At 41.6% G+C, this 22,986-nt stretch overlaps 2 protein-coding genes across 6 annotated transcripts in view; both read right to left on the bottom strand.

Moving 5' to 3' along the window:
- The window catches only part of mkrn1 (makorin, ring finger protein, 1), a 14,139-nt gene extending 10,503 nt beyond the window's left edge, over nucleotides 1-3,636 (bottom strand). Inside the window, exons 1-2 of the mRNA XM_008401536.1 lie at nucleotides 3,529-3,636; nucleotides 2,854-2,985 (exon numbers count right to left, since the gene is read on the bottom strand). Of these exons, the coding sequence (XP_008399758.1) occupies nucleotides 2,854-2,985; nucleotides 3,529-3,602 (206 nt within the window). The 5' untranslated portion in view covers nucleotides 3,603-3,636. The remainder of the gene's footprint in view (nucleotides 1-2,853; nucleotides 2,986-3,528) is intronic.
- Nucleotides 3,637-5,812: 2,176 nt separating this feature from the next.
- sbf1 (SET binding factor 1) overlaps nucleotides 5,813-22,986 on the bottom strand; it is a 63,134-nt gene continuing 45,960 nt past the window's right edge. For 4 of the 5 annotated variants that reach the window (XM_008401530.2, XM_008401531.2, XM_008401533.2 and 1 more), the window contains 20 exons: nucleotides 19,853-20,045; nucleotides 19,642-19,769; nucleotides 19,372-19,547; nucleotides 17,851-17,987; nucleotides 17,533-17,740; nucleotides 17,150-17,346; nucleotides 16,254-16,391; nucleotides 14,766-14,861; nucleotides 14,523-14,597; nucleotides 12,678-12,850; nucleotides 11,406-11,582; nucleotides 11,218-11,319; nucleotides 10,941-11,126; nucleotides 10,107-10,233; nucleotides 9,897-10,027; nucleotides 9,381-9,725; nucleotides 9,050-9,255; nucleotides 8,704-8,791; nucleotides 8,480-8,611; nucleotides 5,813-8,281 (listed from right to left, as the gene is read on the bottom strand). In XM_008401530.2, coding sequence (XP_008399752.1) covers nucleotides 8,183-8,281; nucleotides 8,480-8,611; nucleotides 8,704-8,791; nucleotides 9,050-9,255; nucleotides 9,381-9,725; nucleotides 9,897-10,027; nucleotides 10,107-10,233; nucleotides 10,941-11,126; nucleotides 11,218-11,319; nucleotides 11,406-11,582; nucleotides 12,678-12,850; nucleotides 14,523-14,597; nucleotides 14,766-14,861; nucleotides 16,254-16,391; nucleotides 17,150-17,346; nucleotides 17,533-17,740; nucleotides 17,851-17,987; nucleotides 19,372-19,547; nucleotides 19,642-19,769; nucleotides 19,853-20,045 — 3,114 coding nt within the window. In that variant the 3' untranslated portion in view covers nucleotides 5,813-8,182. The remainder of the gene's footprint in view (nucleotides 8,282-8,479; nucleotides 8,612-8,703; nucleotides 8,792-9,049; nucleotides 9,256-9,380; nucleotides 9,726-9,896; nucleotides 10,028-10,106; nucleotides 10,234-10,940; nucleotides 11,127-11,217; nucleotides 11,320-11,405; nucleotides 11,583-12,677; nucleotides 12,851-14,522; nucleotides 14,598-14,765; nucleotides 14,862-16,253; nucleotides 16,392-17,149; nucleotides 17,347-17,532; nucleotides 17,741-17,850; nucleotides 17,988-19,371; nucleotides 19,548-19,641; nucleotides 19,770-19,852; nucleotides 20,046-22,986) is intronic. The other variant, XM_008401532.2, reaches the window with a different exon arrangement.

Here is a 22,986-nt window from a genome sequence, read left to right as displayed (position 1 = left end):
TTAGAATAGAATAGAATAGAAATACTTTATTCATCCCAGACAGGAAATTACTGTGCAGTTGCAGCATACACATACACACAGATCAAGTTACCAATAAAAAATAAATAAAATATAAAAATGTTATAAAATGTAGAATGTAAGATGCAAGATTCTGTACAATATGAACAGTGAATATTAATAATCTATACAATAGTGCTTTGTGAACAATCTGTACAAGACAAATCTGTACAATGGTGACTTAATGTTTATTATACAAACGTTATAATAAACGTTTGTTTATTATAACAAACGTTATAATAACGTTTGTTATAACGTTATTATAACAAATCTTTCCTGCCTGTGGCAGGAAAGATTTCCTGTATCTGTCCCTACGACAACGGAGCTGAAGCAGTCTGTGCGAGAAAGTGCTCCGTTGTCTGTCCACTGTGTGGTGGAGAGGGTGCAGCTTGTTGACCATAATAGACAACAGCTTCTTCATTGTCCTCCTCTCCACCACATTTTCTAGGGTCTCCAGTTTCAGTCCAATTACAGAGCCAGCTTTCCTGATGACCCTGTTCAGTCTGTTAGAGTCGCTGGCTCTGATGCTGCTTCCCCAACACACAACAGCAAAGAAAATGGCACCGGCAACAACGCTGTGGYAGAATATCTCCAACATCTTGCTGCACACATTAAATGATCTCAGCCTCCTCAGGAAATAGAGTCTGCTCATCCCCTTCTTGTACACAGCGTCAGTGTTGGATGTCCAGTCTAGTCTGTTGCTTCCGGTGAGAGTTGGACTCCGCCARGGCTGCCCTTTGTCACCGATTCTGTTCATTCCTTTCATGGGCAGAATTTCTAGGCGCAGCTGAGGTGTTGAGGGGATCCGTTTTGGTGGCTTTAGGATCACATCTCTGCTTTTTGCGGATGATGTGGTCCTGTTGGCTTCATCAGGTCGTGATTTGCAGCTCTCGCTGGAGAGGTTCGCAGCCGAATGTGAAGTGGCCGGGATGAAGATCAGTGCCTTCAAATCCGAGGCCGTGGTCTGCCGGATCAAGGTAGAGTGCCTTCTCCGGGTCGGGTGGGGTGTCCTGCCCCAAGTGGAGGAGTTTAAGTATCTTGAGATCTTGTTCATGAATGAGCGAAGAAGGTAGTGGGAGATCGACAGGCGGATTGGTGCAGCGTCTGGAGTGAAGCAGGTGCTGTCCGTCGTGGTGAAGAGAGAGCTGAGTCAAAGGTTAAGCTCTTGATTTACCGGTCGATCTTCCTTCCTACCCTCATATATGGTCATGAGCTTTGGGTCATGACAAAAAGAACAAGGTCACGGATACAAGCAGCTGAAATGGGTTTCCTCCGCCGGGTGTCTGGGATCTCCCTTAGAGATAGGGTGAGAAGCTCTGTCATCCGGGAGGGACTCAGAGTCGAGCCGCTGCTCCTTCACGTCGAGAAGGAGCAGCCATCCATCCATCCATTCATTAATGAATGGATGGATAATATTACATTTTTCTTTTAGAATCTCAGAAATCAAGCTACAGCATCTCAATTGATTGATCAATCAGTCCGGCCCAGAGTCCAGGACGCTCCTGTAGATGAGATTTTTAATCTCGAATTGTTTAAATCCCGAATAAATAAAGGTTAAAATAAAAAAAAAGTGGTGGGATAAATAACAAATAAAACATTTTGGTTTTGTAACATTCAATTTTGAACTAAATACTTCAGTTCCATCAACAGAATGATTGCCGTGCTTTAGTAGATGACCTTAGATGAGTTTATAATAAAACTCATCCACCCACCATCTACCAGCTTAGTCCTGCAATGGTGACTGTCGACACACTCAGGCAAAAAAAATGATGATGGGTAACATTATTGTAACATTACTGTTGGAATAATATATAAAAATAAGAAATACCACAATGTGTATAAATAAGTAAGCAGCAACAAAAGCTGCTTTTCTGATTAAAGTGAAAGTATTTAGGGAAATGTCTCATTTTGTGCCCTAATCTAATCCACTATAAGAAGTACGGGTGTCATTTCTTTAGGACTGCACTACACAAATTTAAAGCTATCATAATATTGTTGCAGACAAAATGCATATCATAAAGAACTGCCTGCAACAAAGGCCAGCTGATTATTTAAGTACCATTCATTTGGACTCACTGTGTCTGTAATATACTTGGTAACATATTTCTGATGTGATATAAAACATTTCAGAAAGCAATGTGGCGGTAAGGTGGGCATCAACAAGAACCAACTGTTTCAATAAAACCATCATATGTGAATTTAATTTTCTCTGGGGTGTATGTTTGTTATTAATCTACATTTGTACTGAATCCAAAGCATAAATTCATTTAGGCCTCAAGCTGAAAGTACATAAAAAGAATATGAAGGTGTTTAAACAAAAAAGGATGCATGGGAGTCAGCTGCATGAGATTTCTGGCACCAGGAACCAAAACTGCAAATGCGCAACATCCATCAGATTAAGCAATTCATTCTCCGGCACCATTTCCTACTGACCTGAAGAGCATCAGAAACATAGAGCCAAAGGAGGCAGCCGCATGTCGACAAAACTTTACAAATTCATGCTTTTTAAAAGTTTCCTCTCACCAAAGAGCAGCTGTTGAGCTTAACAGCAACTCCACAGTTTATAGACAACACATTGACTGGAGCAGCTGTCTCACATATCAGAGTCACTTGAGGAGCAAGCAGCATAGCTAAGATGCCCCTCCAGCAAGGCTGTGATTGGTTCAGAGCATGGCTACTTTTAGAAAACTAGTAACAACAATCTAGATCAGTATAATTTCCCAGCCCATATTAGATTTGCATCCATATCCGATTTATTTTGGCATATGTTTGTAAAATTCATGGAGTAGTCAGTACCTGCAGCGATCTCCAAACACACAGTTTCCCTTCTGAAAGAACTTGCATATCATGGCTGCAGGTTTGCTGCTTGAAAGATCATGAGAGTATCGACAGCTGTCTCCTTCTTTGCAAAGACCATGCATGAAATACCTGCAAATTCAAATGTGAAAAAGACAAGTACAAGAATCAGAAAAGAATAAGGTAATCATTTTAAAATTAATAATTTGGCACAACTGAAAGGCTGAACACTGGATTTAATACTGAATCTATATTCCTTCTCACTGACTATAAAACTATTGGAATGACGAACCAATCAGGAATTTACCACCAGATCCTATTTTTCCCTACAGTGTGTATTGCTTACCGCCAGGCTGCTTTAAGGTGAAAGAATATGAAGTACTTATGAAGTATGGTTTACAGTTTTATCAAGATGTAGCAGTATGTATAAGTTTGACACGAATGCCAGTCGGATAATAGTTGACAATGTACGTAACATAGCTAGCTAGCCGGCCGCTAAAGTGGCTCAGTGGCCATAGTCAACACAATAACAGAGGACTCCAGCTAGCTCAGTAACAGAGCCGAGGTTGTCGTCAGGCTGTTAATCGGCCACTAGCCGTCCTCACAAACCAATATTCGTGTCAAGAAATAGTTGAATACGCCTAGACACTATAATACTCGAAGATAGCGCTCTACCTGCAGGTTACGTGTTTTGTCCAACCTCCTGTTACTGAAGGAGCCACGGTAGACGCTGCTGCTGCCTCCGCCATTTCTGTTTATGTTGAGAAGCTACAGCCGGATGTTCCGGACAGCTCCGTTTAGGCTCGGCTACTTTCGGAGCGAGCGAACGGGATGGATGATTACCGAAAAACCTATTTTGACTCTTTATTATACAACTTAATTTTTTGTTTAAATTATAATGGTCTTGTCTTGATTGGTCACATCATGTAAAATTCATTTAATTTCATGAAAAAAAAACTATTAACTGAAGAAGAGCCACATTGTTTAAAAAGCGGTTAATGAAAGTTTAGTTTAATTCTCTGTGAGCCACATTCTGTGAACATGAGCTTCCTCCGGCCTCCTGCAGATGGCACTGCTCGGAAGCTGGATTGAAAAACACATAGTGTGTTAGGAAATACTGGTAGAGTGTTCTGCAACTCTAAGGAAAATAAAAATTTCAGGGAATTTTTATGACTATTTCTAACCAAGAATAAACCTCACACAAGCATAGCTAAAATAAATTTGAATATAATGGAAAAAGAGGGCTGCATAGTGCCACAGTTGGTAGCACTGCTGCCTTGCAGCAAGAAGGTCCTGGGTTTGCATCCTAGCCTGCTGTCTTTCTGTATGGTCTCTAAATTCTTAGGTGTGTGCGCATAATTGTTTGTTCTGTCTGTCTCTGGACGGGTTGCCATGTGATAGACGGATGACCTGTCCAGGGTGACCTTGCCTGTTGATCCCTGGAGATAGGCACTAGCACTCCTAATGACCCCAATGGGATAAGAGTGTAAGAAAATGGATGGAAAAGTTACATTCTTTGTCACTCATTTTAAAAAGGGAAACTCAAATTACATAATTTATTATTACACATAGTAAATGGTAAATGATAAATAACAAAATAAAGTTTTTAAGTGGCAAAGATTTTATTCTTCATTCCCTCATGCATACTGCATGCAAAGATATCTGGCTCTCAGCCACTGGAGATCAGAATGACCTAGAGGTCATGCTTCTCTGAGTTGCTCTGGATTCAACAACTCATAATAAAGCAAAAAATATTTCCTGCAATGATTTTGGAAAGTTAAAATACCTATATAGTGTACATTTCTGGTGTTGGAGTCATACTGCCATTGTTAGCAATAGAAATGCCAAAATAGCAACGCTCCAGTCATTTTGGATGTCACCATAACGACACTAACCTGCGCACTCAAATCCTTGTGTATTTTGACTGAGTACACACTTCATTGAAGTACGTAGTGCAGGTACTGGGACGGGGCCTATGCACATGACATATACCAGTAATCACTATGGTAGCACTGGCAGATATCCTTAGACGCACTATGGCACATATGGTCTGATGAGATAGCACAAAACATATGAAAATGGCAGAAAAGGTCCCCAAGATACTGTTCTCATGAGAAAGCACTCTTTTTAATGACAAGGAGTGGATAGTTAAATAATTGTATCCTGTCCAGCAAAATAAAACAGTCAATGAACTGTATAGTTCTTGCAATGTGAAAACATGAAACGTTTTAGATGAAAACTGTTGAACACCAAGTGGCACCATCAGGTGTTGCACCATGCACCAACTTGGTTTTGACTGTCAATTTACATTACTTGCTCTCCACTGGTGTAGATGATCAGCAGTTTTAAAGTACACTGGTTAATTTAAAACAAGCAGGCAGGTCTTCTATATTTTGAGATAATTGTAACCATTTATTTGGAACATTTTAAAGGTCCATTCATCTACTGTTACTATACCCAACACTTAGGCTGGTAGTGTTATTCAGCTTTGGTGATTCCCTCTATCGCCAAAGGTTGCTTGTCAACATTCTTAGAATGTCATTGGTATACTTCTTCTGAATAATGCCTTTTCCTTTTAGACTATGCAGGGTTGTAATGTAAAGCTCTTTTCCAGATACACTGGTTATTTTACTGGAGATTCAAACAATCATTGTTTTGATTCTTAGTCATCAGACAAGTGAGCCTGTGAAACGAGGGAAACGGCTGGGTGTCTACGTCTCTGCAGCACTACTATACTATGTTATGTGCCAACTTGGAAAATTATTTGAATGACTGAAATAATTTTGATGCTAATAAGTCTCAATTTCTTTTTTTAGTGTATATTATATCCAGATATTACTTTGATAACCTTAGGCCAAGTATTCCATAATTTAGGAAGAATTATTCATTTATTACTTGTGAAAAAACAATAATGAACACCTGCAGAAACAGAAGAATAGTTAAAAATTGATGACACGTGAACATTTAAACCCACAGTATTTATTTGGATTCTAAAAACTAGACTGACATGATTGACATCCCGGCTCAGAAGGTCATTTCTAAACAAAAAATGAACCATATAAATAAAGGATTCTGTCAGACTGTGGTTAGTTGAGCTGTCTGAGGAGTAAACTAGAGGCAAATTGACTTGGGGCTGACTGAAGCTAATATGGCTCTACAACAAAGTAATACACAGAGTGTTGGGTTCTGCTCTGCTGTCATTTTGCACCAGCTGCAACAAAGAGCAAAATGATCTCACCTGAAACTGAGTCAACACCTGCTGGATTGTTTCAATTTAGATCAGCAGGAAGCTACAAAGCTGAACCCAATGAACAGATCCGAAACTTTACAGAGGACTTTCTACTTCTCTGATTAGAACAAACATTGTTTTAGTGCAGTGAAGTAACTAACTACTGATTCTGTCAGAAAATTTAATATCTGAAACAAGAGCCAGATGTTTCTCAGGTCAAAGTTGATGCCACAGGTCAGCAGAACAGAACCTAGCACTATAGGAAGGATTTGATGTCTGACATTTTTTTATGCTCTCCATGACGACGACCTGGTGGGTGGGTGAATGAGCGAGACCATATAATCTAACCAAACCCAGAGACTCCTACTGACACACCACTTCCACTCTTGATGAACAATTCATATAAAGTAATAATGACTGTGTAAACAAAAAAGCCATAAAATTTACTTGCACATTAAAAAAAGTATTAGTCACATTAATACAGAAATAAATGGCACATTGAATTCCTAATTTTAAAAGAAAGTGGTGCTTTTCTTTACTGAGGAGACATGTTAAATAAATTACTACCATAAATGTTACATACAAATCTGGAGTAGTATATACAAATGAGTTGTTAGAAACAAATAAACTACAGTTTTTAATTTTATGTTTAGACAGCAGTAGAAGTGTATGATACAATGTAGGGGGTTGTGTTGAACAAATGTGGGCCGGAGTGTGTGGGTTGGTGGCTGGTTGGCTTGCTGTAGGTGGAGGAAGGGCCGTCTTTCCAAACCATCAACCGTCCAGGAAAAAGTATCGCCTGTATGGACTGGCTCTGGCACGGTCACGTCCAACATGATGGAAGCCTTGGGAGCAAAGGAACACTGGTTCACTTTCACTTTGTTAAAGGAAAATTATGCCATCTTTCTCCATCCCAGCTCAAACTCTTAGTCGAGTTCTGATTGTTCAGTTTTGTGTTTCAACGCAGTAAGAGAAACACAGAGAATGACTGTCAGCTTGATGGGAAGTGTAAGTCAGACTGGGTCCGAAGTGCAAGGAAACAATACTACTGTGGTAAAAAAAATAAATAAAATGACATAATTTTCCTTTTACAACTTGTTTCCAATCCAATTTGCGTCCATCCCTAAATCTATCTCTGACACATCCCATACTATCACGGTATCCCTCCATGTCCCATCTCCCTGACCTCCTATAGATTGTTCTGAAGACATAATAGAAATCCCTGCTTTTTCCTTCAACATCCCTTAAAAATCTCCATGGTAATAGTGGTTGGATAGAAGCACGGGGGCCATGAGCTGAGTGGAGCTGAGTAAAGAAACCGTTGTCTACTTTGTAAACACGTATGGATTCTGAATCTCCAGATGGCTCTTCTGGTTTGGTCTTCACAACTGGATCATGGCTTTTACAAGATGTCTCTTCTCCTGTGGAGAACAGGTGGCCACAACCAACGTTTTCTCATTCTGATACAAACTCCTGATTCCTAAAAGAAAAAAACTCCAGAAGAAAAACAAATCCTTCACGAACCGTTACAGAGTTCTCCTGCTCTACTGTCTCCATAGCAACATGCTTGCCAAAACATAGCGTCAGCAGGCTGCGTGAGGCAGTGAGAGCAGAGCTTTATGAGGACTGTGCGCTCCTCAGGGCAGGTTTGGTCCATCAACCCAGCAGTTAGTCCTTGAGATTCTAGTCTGGGCAGTCTAATGAGTTCAATGTGCAGCTTGGCTGCCTCCAGTTCCTCCGTCATTCCTCCTTAAAGTGTGAGTGGGGTTTGGACTGAAGGAGCAGGTGTTGGTTTACAGGAGGAGGGTCTGGAAGGATGGTGATGCTGGTCCAAGCTGCAGGATACCTCCTAGAGACGCCTGTTGATTTTGTGCATATAACACACAGTGTTCAGACACTTGGGGAGTTGATTTTTCTGGGACTTTTTCTTTTTTTATAGTAGAAACACTGCAACATGTGACATCAGATTATTAGTTCAACACTAGTGAACAGTGGTGAAAGGCCCCTTTCCCTCTTTGTTCTGCTGAGGTTGGCCAGCAGAGGCTCCATCAGGCACAGCAGCGCCCCCCAGTGTTTCCTGGTAGCATGGGCTCCTCCCTTCTAGGCGTCTGACAGGCAGCTCTGGATACTGTCCATCCACAGCTGGGCATTTGAACTCTCCTGGGCACACAAGTTATACATGCGCTTCACCGTCTTCAGCTGAGAATGGGAGAGAGAGGACAGTTAGAACCACTGAAATACACGGAATACTTTTTGTTTTATGAAAGTATTCACACCCTTTGCACTCATACAGTGGAAACTGGAAAGTATTTTACTGACTTTCCTTCCTGCCTGTCCTTTCTTGTGTTGATCTATTTTGTTTCTGTATTTGAAGTACAGAAATGTTTGCAGACTCACATCAAAGAAGGCTTTCTCCTCCACGTTTTTCGGCGCTCCCATGGCAGGTGTTCCCACTGTGACCGACTCCACGTCCGACAGCTCGATCACACCTTTACAGTCTTTGTCCTGCCTGCTGTCATAGTATCGCAGCTGGAAAAGGAGCCATGTTAGCGACAGGAGGAGGTCACAATCAGAACAGTATTCTTTAGTTTGGGTTGGTGGGTCTGTGTGATGAATTTCACCTGATGTTTCGTCTTATCCAGCACAAACCACCTAGGTTTCCATGGTTTCAGCAATGCTCCTCTTTTGTACAAAATGCCTTCAAAACTCCTGATGGAGAAGAAATGTTAAAAATGAGAGCAGTTCTGTTGAGGTGTGGGATGATTAGCAGTTAAAACCGCATCATCATTTAACCTGTTTATAGGTGAAGCTCAATAAATCAGCATACAGTAGAATTGAAACTCAAAAAATGTTTTACAAATAATGTCACATGCAGTGAGTGCTCAGAGTTTGTGGAAGTAAACATGGATGCTAATGATGGAGCATCTGAGCTTCCCCTCACAGATGGCCGCCCCCCGGAGAACAGACCTGTTCTCACTCTCCGTGCTCTGGAACTGGCTGTAGAGCGTGCTGGTACTCGGCCGACCCGCGACAGGCGTGGACGTGGCGCTAGCTTCACAGTCCAGACCCAGCTTGATGGAAGATCCAACTCTGCTGTCCTGCAGGCAGACACCCTGGGATCGCCGCTGGTGGCTTAGGTTGGAGGACATCAACAGAGAACTGGAGAATGACGGCTGTTAAGAGATGAGATAATATTCAGAATCACATCAGTTCTACTGGTCAAAATGCACAACAGTACTAATACTGTTACTAAGTAACAGTATTAGTATGTGGGTGGGAAATGAAACTCTTATCTCACTTTGCTTTCCAGTTTGGTCTCAGTCCTCTGTGTGGTCTTGATTTTGTCCCACGTGTCCTTCCACTTCTCCGATGTCTGGCCGAGGTCAGACTCCAGGTCCTGCAGATCTTGCAGCAGTTTGGTGATGGAGTCGGGCATCACTTTGCTTAGGTTGTCGTAACACGGCCACACGATGTGCCGCTGAGACTTCGGAGCACCGGTGTCAGCTTTCTCTGTCGTCTCCTCTGCCAGGCTCTCCTGCCGGCTCCTCAGCTCCCAGTCATAAGGAGGTCCGTCAAACAGAGTTTCCTCCAAGTAGAAGTCCCACACCTTCAGGTTGGAAATGAACGTGTATGGCCGCAGGACCTGTAACACATTTCCACATCATTCTCGTCTTAATGATTTAAGAATTCTGATTCCTGAAACGATCCCAGAATGTTCCTGAGTCATGTTCCTTTAATATTCTGAGTCTAGATTTCATTCAACCGCAGTAACAAGTGCAATTGTCACTACAAGATAGACGGAAGCTGCCCTCACCTCCTCATCCTCTGGAGAGTACATGTAGTTGTAGAAGACGGGGGCTTTCTTGTTGAGTCTGTCGACGTAGTCCCACACAGACTTGCACACCTGAGGATTTCTCCTGTCGCTCTTCTCCTCGTACAACACTCCTACATCCACACAGTGATCAGCGTCACACAACCGCACAGTCAGACAAACATGAGCAGATCTACTGCAGCTGTGGCTCACCCAGCTCGATGCGGTCATAGTCCGAGTCCAGCAGGAAGGTCCGGAAGCGGTTGGACATGTAATGGTAGGCCAGGAACTTCAGGTAGTATTGGCTGAACTCAAACTCCATGGGGAACTGAAGGTGGATCTGAAGGAAGCAGAAGGGTTTTTAGGATGACAACACAGTTCTTTAAACAAAGAAGCAGTTTTTATGCTGTTCAGTTCATTCAAACAGACATTTTCATCTTGGTTAAACTCAGTGTTTTGCTCTAGAAATATGTGGCTACAGAATTAATAGCAGGAAGCAACATCTTTCTGTAGCCCAACTCCACAGGAACACAGATGGCCATACATACACCATATGTAAGGTAAAGGTAAGGTAAGGTAATTTTATTTATATAGCATATTTTCAGCAACAAGGCCATTCAAAGTGCTTTGCATATGTAGAGAAAAAGGAAGGGAACTTGGGGACTGCTGACATTTCTGCTCAGAGGGTTTTATCTGTTTGAATCCAGGTCAGAGGTAAGACAGCAGAGGTCTCAGACAGGACAAATACAGGGTCAAGTCTAAAGATGAAAGACTATTTTCACAACTTTGAGTTCATTAAGGTTTGCAAACATTCGTTTCAGCACACCAAAGCATTTCATCCTGGTTTTGGTCTGGTCTTTATTGAACCAATGCAACACCTTGTTTTTTTTTCTTTAACACTTGGGTAAACACAAGAGCTCATGTTCAGCTCAAAGAAAATGTCGAGGTCCTCATTCATCATATTGAGTTGTTTGCTTCTTGCGAACCCCGAGTAGCCTGGGATGAAACACTTCACAGTCTGACCTGGGATAGAGATGTTGACCCCACCTGGTGAACACAGTCGAGGAACTGCAGAAAGACAGGGGTGAAGCCACTGCTCTGGCTGCCCAGCGTCTGAGCACCCCGGTGGCTGAACCTGTGGCCAAACGACAGCCACTCCTTCTCTACCAGCAGTCGGAAACCATCAAACGTTCTATAGTATGGGTCAGACAGCAGCTGCACCAGGGACACCACCTACGAAAACACAGTTCAAACTCCTTGATAAAAAAAGTAACAAATAAAAGCAGATTTTGTGTTGAGCTGCATATCTTTGTTGTGGTCCAACCTGTGTTGTAACGTCCCAGCCGTCCTCCAGGCTGACCATGACCGAGGAGCCGGTGTCCAGAAGCTCCACCACCAAAACGGACACCTGCAGCACTCTGTGCAACTGGAAACACAGCCAACTCAGGTCAGAGTCCTGTCATGGCTGAGTATCTACACTTAAGGAAAGCTGTAAAACCAATAAATACTGACCAGAGTCATCCACTCCGAGTCCTCTAGGAGGCGTAGGAAGCTCATGTTTGGCTCCGTAGTTTGGGAGCTCGGCACGCAGGCTTTCATCAGCTTCTTGAAACTGTTCTTCACCTGCCTCACGTCACACACCTCGATCGGGATCACCTCCCACTGCTGGAACGAGTCCTGCTTTCCTCCCTGATGACAACATGTCATTCTCTTCACTTACATTTAATGAATACCTAATTATTTTTTTTTGCACCAAACATCACATATGAGTTTGACAGAGTGCCAAAACAGACCATATGGCACCTTTTACCAAAAGAACAGATTTTCCCAAAGTACCTAGAGCAACATCCTGCATTCCACACAGCTGTCATTCACATGAATGTTTTTATGACCCTGAAGTTTTATACTCAGAAAGGAAATCTTTTCCAAATGCCTTTGTCTCTTAATAAAGTAGCTCTCATGTGAATGAACTTATTTAGCTAATTTAGAAAGTCAAAAAGTTTTTTATTATGTAATTAGTTAATTTTAAAGAGTGGTTAATGTTAAAACTTTAATGGGAATACGCTTTATGAATAAAACAATGAAATGTTTAGAATGTTTAGAAGCTTTATCCTGAAGAACTTTATAGACGTTATGGGTCTCTGACTGAGCCAAGAAAATGTGGTATAAAGATGGTCTTAATGTCTGTCTAGCTCCCTTTGCTCATAATTTCCTAAATCCACTTCTGATTGGCTGATTGGACCCTCATGACGTCTCCTTCTCCAGAAATTCCCAGCTTCCAAAGCAGCAGTCTTCATTGACAGAACCCAGCAAGGAGCTTTGTCCCTGATCAAATTACAACGCTCAGTTGGGGGAAATGTTTGTGTACATGTTATACTTTTCAAATCTTTGTAAAATTCTTCAATGTTCTGTTTTGTTTTACCTCTACAACTCTGACCTGCCATTTGATGCCCATTTGTACCTTCTACCCAACGTGGTGCCCAAACAAACTGAACCAGAACCAGCAGCAACTAACTTTTGTTCAGAAAAACAAAGCCCTTTGTCTGCTTTAGTCCTGCATATTAGCATAACAGTTTTCTTAGCATTATACTGCCAATTTTGTCAAATATCGGCAGTATATATTTGTCTAAAACAAATATTTGTTTTAGACAAATATTTTGTCTAAAACAGCAGCTAACTGAAGACTAAACTGAAGACCATACTATCTTCTAGTTCTTTTGTGGAGTCCTGTTATTGTGATCATGCAGTATGACTAGTGACATTCTTCAGCATGTTTCTTCTCACCTTGAGTTGGGCCTTGTCCCCGATAATGTAGAGGTAGGCTTTCTGCTGGCGCAAGAACAGCGGGTCGTTTGGCCCTCCGTTGGGCTGTGGAGATTCCTTCCCAGCCAAACGTGTCCCAATGTCTGGGTTGTAGGCACTTAGACGGCCACTGCCCCGGATGCTGCCCCATTTACCTGCAGGGGACACACATACACACAAAGTCAAGTCTTCCAAGACATCGTGATGTGAACCTTTAATCAACACTTCATGTTGAAGACCATTCTAAAGGATCATTCTGTTTTACTGAAAGAGCTGGAATGATCCTTCAATGTGACGGGGTCTGATTGCTGTCACATTCAGCTACTACCAGCCAAGCTCTGAAGCAAGGCAGCGATGAGTAAAAATTGCCCAGCTCACTTTGCTACATCTGCATCATGATGATTAATCAGCGGAGGGAAGAATCAAACAGAATCAAACAGAAACAAACAGGACGTCAGAGTCCAGCTGCAGTGGCAGCAGCATGCACACAACACACACAAGCAGTAACAACTAGAGGTGTGTCGATCGATCGGCCACCGATCATAATTGGCCGATTTCCGTGAAAAAGTGTATGATCGGTGATCGCCGATCACGGTCTCTTGTTGCCGATCATCTGCATCTCATTTTGCAGCCTGCCTGTGCAGCTGGTCTCCTCCTTCCTTCACTCTACGCAAGCGCGCAGCAACAAATCCTAAGCGATGTGGAACTATATCGCACTGAGTGAATGGGGAAGTTTGCGTGTTGCAGCGGAAAATTGAAGCACGTGGGGTGAAGCATGTCAAAATGCATCAACATGACGAATCTAATACGACATAAAAACAATGCCATACTTGACGGAGTTTGGCTACATCAAGACTCACTGCAGTAAAAAAAGACATATGGAGGATCAGATAGCAGGTAAAGCAGCGCACGGCTACAAACACTCACCCGGATTAGCATGACGGTCAGAAAGCTAAAAAATAACCCGCAAAATTATTTAAGTCTTCGAGCTGCGATGTAAGATGCTGGTTCTGTTCTCGCTGTTGAACCGCTGCTCCGCGCTACAGGTAGTAATTCACAGACGGAGCTTCGCTTCTGCTCCACCTGGTAGTGACTCTCACACTGAACCTCTGCTTAAAGCTGCAGCGTCCAACTTAAAAAATTAAATTTTACATATTAAAACTTTTGCTGTCCTAACATGAGACAGATTATCTCTGAAAATAATAAATCGATCTCCTCCCTGTTCTGCATAATTACTCCGCTCAGTCAGAAACAGCCAATCAGAACTAGCAGTAATCAGCTAGCCGCCATGCTATCAGGAAGTTTTCATTCAGTAACTCAGGATTGTTTATTGTAATGGAACCTGCATTYGCCTTTGAATGTTAAGTTTTATACTTGAATTTTTTGGCAATGTTGAGAGGTTTTATTTTGACTCTGCATTATTTAGCCTCTTCAGAGCCTTCATATGTTTCAGTCTGTTAAAGATAGTATTACTATCGCAGTACAATTTGTGCAATGCCTGTTTTGTTTTTTTCTTGGAAAAAGTTATTAAAAACAAGTATTTGTAAAAATTAAGGTGAATTTATGGTTCCTTTTTTCATATAATGTAACCCGTAGTGCTTATGATTAAAAAAAAAAATAATTATGTGATCGGTATCGGTGATCGGCCCTCATGGGTGATCGGTATCGGCAGGAAAAAACCTGATCGGCACATCTCTAGTAACAACAAACCCCTTAGTCTGCAGAGACACTGCTTTTCCCAGAAGAACACCACACTGAAGCTACTGTTAGACATCTGAATGGTTAGAGAGGAGTGCAGGAAGAGCGAGGGGGCGTGGCCTACTGTACCTCTAGGAGAGTTCCTAGCTTTGCCAGAGACTTTGGGCTGAGAGAGGGAGATGACTTTCGCCTTTTGACCAAGTGCTGAGGTCAAATGACAGAGACGGCTCGTTAACCAACAGCGTTAAACAATGGAGGATGGTTCACTGGTTTGCACTGATTCCACACACGATGTAAAAGGAGTGTGTTCACTGACACACCATCAACCCTGATCAGTCCTCATTTCACTATGAGGACAGACTAGCAGCTCACCTCCTCTGCTGAAGGTTCCAGGGACGTCCTCCTTGTTCCCCAGAACCTGCTTCATCAGGTCTCCAATCTTCGGCTGCCTGAGCTTATCGGATGACTCTGTGAAGGGCAAAAACTGTCAGCCTGCAGACAAGGGTCCTCTAACACAGTGGTCCCCAACCTTTTTCTTATCGCGGACCGGTCAAGACTTCGAAATTTTGTTGCGGCCTGGCGGGGGGGTATGTTGGTGTTCTCGCTAAAGCCTGAATATGCCCAATTTGGGTTGCCTTGGCCCTTTTATCACAGCCTGTGGGGTTTTCCCTGACTGGGAACTACAATACAACCTGTTGAATGTGACAGGTAGCCAATCAGAAAGCGGTGACGTAAGAAGAGAGGGGAATCCCAAACAGCTGACATGAGCAACTGAGAGTCCGATGGATATCAGAGATATGTGGAAATGTTTATTATTATATGTAAAGGTCATTATTATATATTATTATGTTTATTCAGTTAAAAATGTTAACTATGAAAACACATATTCACCTCCAAATCATAGTGCAGCAAATAGAACAGCTGCTCCCGTTGTCTTTTACCCACCGCCTTTTCTTTTTGGTATGTCTTTTATTCAAATGAGTCTACAAACTATCACTATTGCTTCTGCATCGTCATCCGTGTTTGGTTATTCTAAATTCCCGCTATGTTGGGGGTTTTACTGGATTATCCTCTGGAATCGGGATGTTCATGACTGGAATCGGTTCCTGCCATGTGGCTGGAGACACAAACCCATCCAACCTGTTGTACTTTTATCAGCTCTGTGGTCACAGAGGTTTGGAGAATCGGCCGACAATTCTTAAATCTTGCCGTCTAAACCAGACTTAAGACTCGTAAGCTCTACTCATCTCCTCTCGACCACTGCCCAAACGCTCCGACTCTGGTCGCTATGGTAAAGTTTACATATCCCTTCAAAATAAGATACAGATGCGCAACAAAAACGAACATTTTACTTTCGTGAAAATTTTAACTCACGATAATGACTAACGGGAGCCCTGAGCTTGTTTCTCTGCAACGAGACGGTCCCATCAGGGAGTGATGTGTTGATTGAGCACAGCCTGCTTGGTCTCTACGTGGCAAAGCAGTTTGAAGCTTCATTGCCGCATTAGCAGCCAGTCGCCGCATGTTACGCAGAGCGGGTTTGGTGTGGGACTCACCTACCGGTCCGGGATAAATCCATTCTCCTGTCTCTTCTCTGGGCCTTTTCCCCTTTGCAAAGAAACTTTCCAAAGACATCTTCTAACGCATTTTGCTACTTGTGGGCTCAATGTTGATGCGCAAGTAACCGAGAGAATCCGGTTAAAAGATTTTCAAAATAAAAGATCCTCCAGACTCAAATAATACATAAAATGCAAATATTTAATTATTTCTTGCGCGGCCCGGTACCTACCGGTCCGTGGACCGGGGTTTGGGGACCACTGCTCTGACAGCAACATGTGCTTTCAGAGTGTGTGCACTGACCAGATGTGTTCATGTGTGTGGATGTGAAGCCACTCAGGGTGTTTCTGCCGGTACTCTCACTGTAGGAGGGCATGGAGCTGATGATGGCTTGGAGGTATTTCTCCTGCTCCAGGCTGGTGGAGTCTGCTTGAGACGGCACTAGTTAACATGAAAAACAGAAATAAAATGTTTGCTTGAGCTGAGCTCTACATCTCACCAATAACTGAGGTGTTAAAAGGTGCTTGTCCCTTTATTGTTTGCAGGACTTCACCAACATTTTATTATCAGACAAAGATAACCTGACTAAATATGAAATAAAGTTTTGAAATGATGATCATTTACTTAACCGTTTTTTGCTTAGTGAAAAAAAAATTGCCATTTATATTTGCTCAGAAGACTTTAGATTGATATCAATAATGTCTGATGGCCTGAAACATTGCATGATTAAAATGCAGCCAGAATAAACTTGAAATGGTGCAAATACTTTTTCACAGGAACGTACCTGTGCAAAGTTGACAAACTGGATGTTTTATGTCTGATTAAATAAACACCTCACTAATTCAGCATGCAGCTCAAATAATAAGTTACATGTGGCTTCTTTGAAGCCCAACTGTCTCTTACTATAAAGTCTAACATTACTAAAATATAAATATGAACATGGTGTGCACAAAGACGACCAGTAAGAACTACACAATAGGCTGCAGTCATCCAGGACATGACAGAACTGCAACAAAAGGCAACTGAACTTCTCTTGAAAACCTTTCAGAAGATATATTTAGTTCTCAAAACCTTTGGGGTTTAGAAGTAAAACAACTTCAAAATATCAAGAAAAGATGTCTACCTCCCTTCTTTTAATGAAAGAACTGAAATGACTGTCGGGAATGTGCCCAGACAGTCATCCTGACATAATGTTGTACCTGCAGTCGGAGCATTGGGAGACTTGAAGAAGCTGACGACTCCCTTGGCATGAAGGCCTGCAGAGCGCAGCAGGACGGCCTTGGTGCGCGAGTGTCTCCAGCACACGACAGGGAATCGATTCTGTCTGTAGCAGCGGCAGATCCTATGAATGGTGGAGTCCGGAATGTTCTGAGGGATGATCAGCAGGCCGGGGTAGCTGGAGCACAAGAGGTGGAGCCAATTTATTTGTCCATCTGTCTTTTCTACGCACTTTGCAAAAGGATTCACACCCCTGAAAATTTGTTGCATTTTGTCATGGTACAAACAATAGCTTTGTTTGTACCATGACGGGTGTAATTTAGAAAGGTCTTCTACATCTGTAGACTGTCTACTGCTGCTGTACCTCCTGCAGACTGTGTACATGCGATTAGCTGTAGAAATCCTGAATGGCTCATTCTTAGATCGCGTCAGGCTGTTGCTCAGGGTGCCCAGACCGAGGCGCTGGTAGTCACGGCAACAGGCACGCTCCACAACGTTGCTCATAGTCTGTCTGTCTGAAGAGCGGATGGTAGAGGACAGAGTCAGGGCGCTCTGATCCACTTCCTCTGAGACTGTGGAGAAAATTGGTTGATTTAAACTTTAGACCCACAATTCATTTCATTTGTTAAATGATGAAAAACAAAGCATTAAAAAAACTGATCTGCCTTTTTCCTTGTACTACCTGAGATTTCATCTTCATCCAGCTCGGACTGGAAGCTGCTCCTGTTCTCCCAGGTGGCCGGAGCCTCCTTCTTCCTGCCCACATACTGACGACTAATGGTCCTCTTTGCATTCTTCACCAGGTTTTTGGAAAGTGTCCTGAAGAGGATAAGGACATACTTAAAGATTTGTATCAATGTGGATCACTCTGAGTAACTTATTTTTGGGGTTTTGAAGTCTGAAATTGAGAAAATCTAAAAGTAAATTTAAACAGTTCTGACAAGTTGTCACATGGAAACACATTCAGATTTATTAATACTTATTATTAAGAATACTTATTATTAAGTATTAATAAATATTTAATTTATTATTATTATGTTTCCGTTTTTTGTGTGTTTCTGATTTTTTCTTATTATTATGATTCTCCTCTAAAACTCATATTGCTGCCTATACCCAAAGACTTATTCCAACTTTTATTTGGTATCCGGGTTCAGTAGCCACACCGCCACTCATTAAAAAAACTGAGGGACATATTGTATTTTTTTTATTTACTAAATAACTCATGCTGAAATTACATTAAGGAACCAAAATGGTTCAGAGACTCGAGTGTCTCGCAAAGCAGCGGGAGTCTTTGGATCATGATCATGAGCTCATTTTAGTCTTTTTCATAGGGGTATATTTTAGTTTATTTTCATCCACTTAAGTCACATTTAGGAGTTTTCTGGTTGATTACTGGTCTTTCAATAACCTCACTTGCCAAAACTACAAAAACTTGTTTTAGCTGCACATGAGGTAGCGCGAGTTGCTGTACATTAAATAAACTAAACAACAAAAGAATCACTTCCTTTAGTCTTAAATTTGTTCACATTTTAAAATCAGACCCGTTTTTCAGATTTTTGCAATGGTAGAAAAGATCGGTGGATAAAATCACCTTTACATGTAAGCATCAACCGATCACCTAAAATTAAGGACATGCCAATGGCAGCCATTTTGCAACATTCATATGTTGTAATCTGGAGGTTTGACTAGAGGCTATCTACATAAAATGTATCAGTTAAATATAAATCTCCACTGAGCTGATCTTTAGAATTAACTGGTTTTCTAAATCATCTTATGTTCTCAGTAGCAACTATTATTTCTGACAGCAACAACTTTATGTGCTTTATCTCTGTGTATAAACAGAAAACCATGATTCACAAATATCCAGTTTAACCTTCCTATGTTTACAGCAGCATTTTATCAAGGCACATCCAAGATTCATGAGGAAAGTCAGAACTTTGACTCCGGCTCACAAACAAGCCTCAAAGTAAATCCTTCCTTTACTTGGCCCCACAAACAACCAATTCCAATGACTCGTCTGCTTTCAGAGTACTGAGTACTTGATGAAACAATGAAATGGCAAGTTACAACACAAACCTATAACAACACTCCTTCCCAGTTAGTGAGACTTGGTGTGCTTGGGGAAATGGATAAAGTCAAGCTAAAGGAGCGAAAACTGAGCTATTCTTTGATTTATTTGAATAAAAGTCTTTTTGTCTCTTACCTTAATGACTGGTTCTTATCCTTGGTTTTGGGCTCCAACACCAGCTTGCCACTTTGACCAACTGTGAAGGCAAAGGTGCCCTGGACATGCTGAGGAAAGCGCAGCTTATGTAAGTGCTTCCTGAAACTCTCAGCCAGGTCTGATGCAACCTCTTCATCAAAAGCAATTTTCATTAGCTGGCAGGTAAGACAGAAAGAGAAGGACATGTGATCACCTGTGGGTTACAAGCGAAGGTGTAACAGAGGGTGGCTGATTATGAGAGGCAAATACCTGAAAGGTGCAGGATCGGAGCTGAAGGCCCTCCTGGACAAATTGGTCCATGGTTAGAGTGACAGAGATCCTCTTCTCCTTGGTCAGAGAGGCGATGGGGAAGGAGCGAGTCACTATCTGTTCGCCCACTGAAGGAAAAGACACCAGTTAACCTGGCTTAGAATAATGAACCAAAAATCCAGCACGTCTCAGATGATCTTTTCTTCCACACCTAATGCATCACTTGGTGTGCCCTTGAAGATAAGCCGGTAAGTTGTAAGAAAGATGGCGCCCTCTGCAGGAAGAAGAGGTGGCCCTCCCATCTGTCCTGTGGCCTCTTCGCGGCCATCAGGGATGAGGTGGACCCGCATGCCATCCATCACCAGCTCCTCACCGGGCAGCAGTGTTGGCCTTAGCAACTTGGGCTGCAGATGAAAACAAAACAAAAACCAAGAAGAAGCCATAAATCATTTGAAGTCGAAAAACAAAAAAGTGAAGAAAAGTAAAACAGACTTGCATTTAGCTTTTTTTTCCAGTAGGTCAGTCCTTTATTTAGCACCTTTTCAGGTTTGTGAAAATAATTTAGAAAAACTAACAGAAAAGATCACTTTGTGTTTGTGCTTTAAAGTTAAACTTCTGACAAGACTGAATGTTTGAATGTGAGTAGTAACTTTAAACCGTGCCATTACTTTAGGCCTTCACACACTCCAAACATCACTCTCATGCTTTGGAATCATGCGACCTGCACTGATTACCCAGAGAGCAAAATATGAGTGAATCAACGTTGAAATATAGTTAGGCACCAACATTGAATCAATGTTGAAGAATGACACTGAAATGATATTGAAAGTGGTCGGTGACAGACATGTCGAATCAACATTAATAACTGACACTATCAATGTTGCTTCAACAATCATCTACATGCACATTTTAGTTTGTTTTTTTTTACATTGAATCAAAGTTAAGGAATCAATATTGATTCTTGTATATTTTTTGGTCTGATAGGTCTACATCATCACATACCATTGCAAGTTTTTTCACGGGTGTTAAATACACAATGTTGTTGACAGACAATAAGTATTATGTCATTTAAAATGATCTTACATTAACACATTTCCAAAAATGTGTGTACACAAGCTTAAAAATGACAAGATGGCATTAATATTAAATTTTATTTAAGAAAACACGCATAGATCTGTAAAAATATTTGATTCCTTTTAGAACAACAGTCTATTGTCCATGGAAGAACAGCATCCATGAGGTTAAGCCTCGTACTGTATGAACCATGAAAACATTCTGTGTTGGGGTAACCCAAGCTTGACTTTGGTTGGCATCACGTTGGTTCCTTGATGCCTTCCTCCCTCTCTGGTGCGTAACACTGCTTGAAGTGACTTGTAGATGTTTTAGTCAACACATTATGCACAAACAGTCAGTAATAATATTTACAGACAAGAAAGAAAATGTACAGAAAGGAATCACAACCCACTGTCCTTAACAGTTTAAAACGTCATAAACGTCATTACATTGATTTAACATTGATCAGATGTTGGCATTTGAATCATTAGAATTCAACCACAAAACAACATTGACTCTGTGACATCTCTTCAACATTGGTTACTTGGCTAGAATTGGACGATTGTTTGATGGTTGATCCACCGTCAGTCATTGACTATAACCAAAAATCAACCTTTTTTTTAACCATAATTCAATGTTGAGTTACCATTGCTTGCTATCTGGGTAATGTTAAAGTTAAATTCTGACTGCAGAACAAACACCAACCAGAAATCATCTGGAGAAATCCTTGTAAATGAGATTTTATACACAAAAAAAAACTATATAAACCAAAGACCATCATTATGTTTGTTATATTTGTCTGGTATTTTGTCAGCAGCTTCATTTTGAACTCAGGGCTGATTACGAGACTGCTGAGGTATTCCAAAGGCAGACCATGAAAAGTGTGAAGCTGGCTTTGTCCTTTTAACCACTTCACCATTCAGCTCTGTTTGTGAGAGATTCCAAAGAAACACCACAAAAAAAAAAAAGAAATTCTATTTGACTGAACTGATGGCACAATCAGAACTATGATGTAGGTCCTTTTTGTCAAATTACAACCATATAATGTATTTACTGGGTGTTTATGTGATATACCGACACAAAGTAGTGCATGTATGTGGAATGAGAACAACAAACAGTTCAATTTCTTTTGCAAATAAAACCTAACAGTAACACACTCAGTCATGGAAGGTGTCCTGTTAATGTGGTTGGCACAGAGCATTTCATTCTGTCGCCTCTTCAGCTTCCTGCAACCATCTTCTAGCCTTTCTTTACGCCTATGAATGAGGAGTTTATATGCTGAGCAGAGAAAAATGAGATTTTGATCAGCTTTTTCCAGAGAAGTTCTTGACATTTGAATGAAACAATTCCAATGTCTTGTTTTCTCTGACAGAGTAGCTGACAAACTGTTGAAATGTTGGAAGTACAAAGGAGAGTGATGCATGATTAGAATCCACAGAATCAAATGAATAAGTTACTTTTGCATTTTCAAAATTTGCTGATGTACCGAGGTGGTAATTTAGTGTTTGGGTTCAGGTGTGTTGGAGCAGGAAAGTGTCCAAAAGCTGCAGGAAAGTGGCACTAAGGGCACAGTTACTAGATAAAATCAAAGCCTTTTTCTATATTAGAATGAACTCTTCAAAGTCCTGCTCTGAATCCATCCATGACTGTAATGAGCTATTTTGCAAAGAACAATGAGTACAAACTAAGCCTCTAGTTTCTAGTGAGCACACTTTTAGATTTAAATTTGCAAAAGATTTTGAAAACCATGAAAATTTCAACTGCATGCACTACTCAGTGTTTGTCTACCACTCAAAATGACTTTGTTAAAGACTGTGGTTGTAACATGACTCCAGTCAAACCAGTGGATCATTACCAGGTCACTTCAGAACTTGATGACTTGCTGAGGTATTTTATTCATTTCAATCAGTTTTGCTGGAGCAGAGACTCATCCAAGACATGCAGGGTACTGTAGGGGCTACTGACTGATTTACTCTGAAAACTAAGGTGAGACAATGCTCACATGATGCAATTTTCCTATAACATATCTACAGGAATGATAAAAAAAAAACAGTCAGATGAAGCTCGGCGTAGCCCGTCTCCGTCTCCAGCACACTGCGTGCATGCACCCTTCAGCGTGAAGGCACTCAGCTCTGGAGGTCCTGGAGAAGCTACAACAGCCAGACTGAGCTTCTCCGGCCTCTACAGAGATCAAACAGCAGGGTGGGAGGGAACCATCACCCAGCAAGCACCACTGCGGCATGCTGAGAATCACGCCGTTCTGTCTGGGTGGACAGACGTACCTGTCGTGAC

This window comes from Poecilia reticulata, linkage group LG23, assembly GCF_000633615.1.
Source record: "Poecilia reticulata strain Guanapo linkage group LG23, Guppy_female_1.0+MT, whole genome shotgun sequence".
Classification (NCBI taxonomy): domain Eukaryota; kingdom Metazoa; phylum Chordata; class Actinopteri; order Cyprinodontiformes; family Poeciliidae; genus Poecilia; species Poecilia reticulata.
Note: the sequence above shows the minus strand (reverse complement) of the source record. Positions and strands in the feature narration are given on the sequence as shown.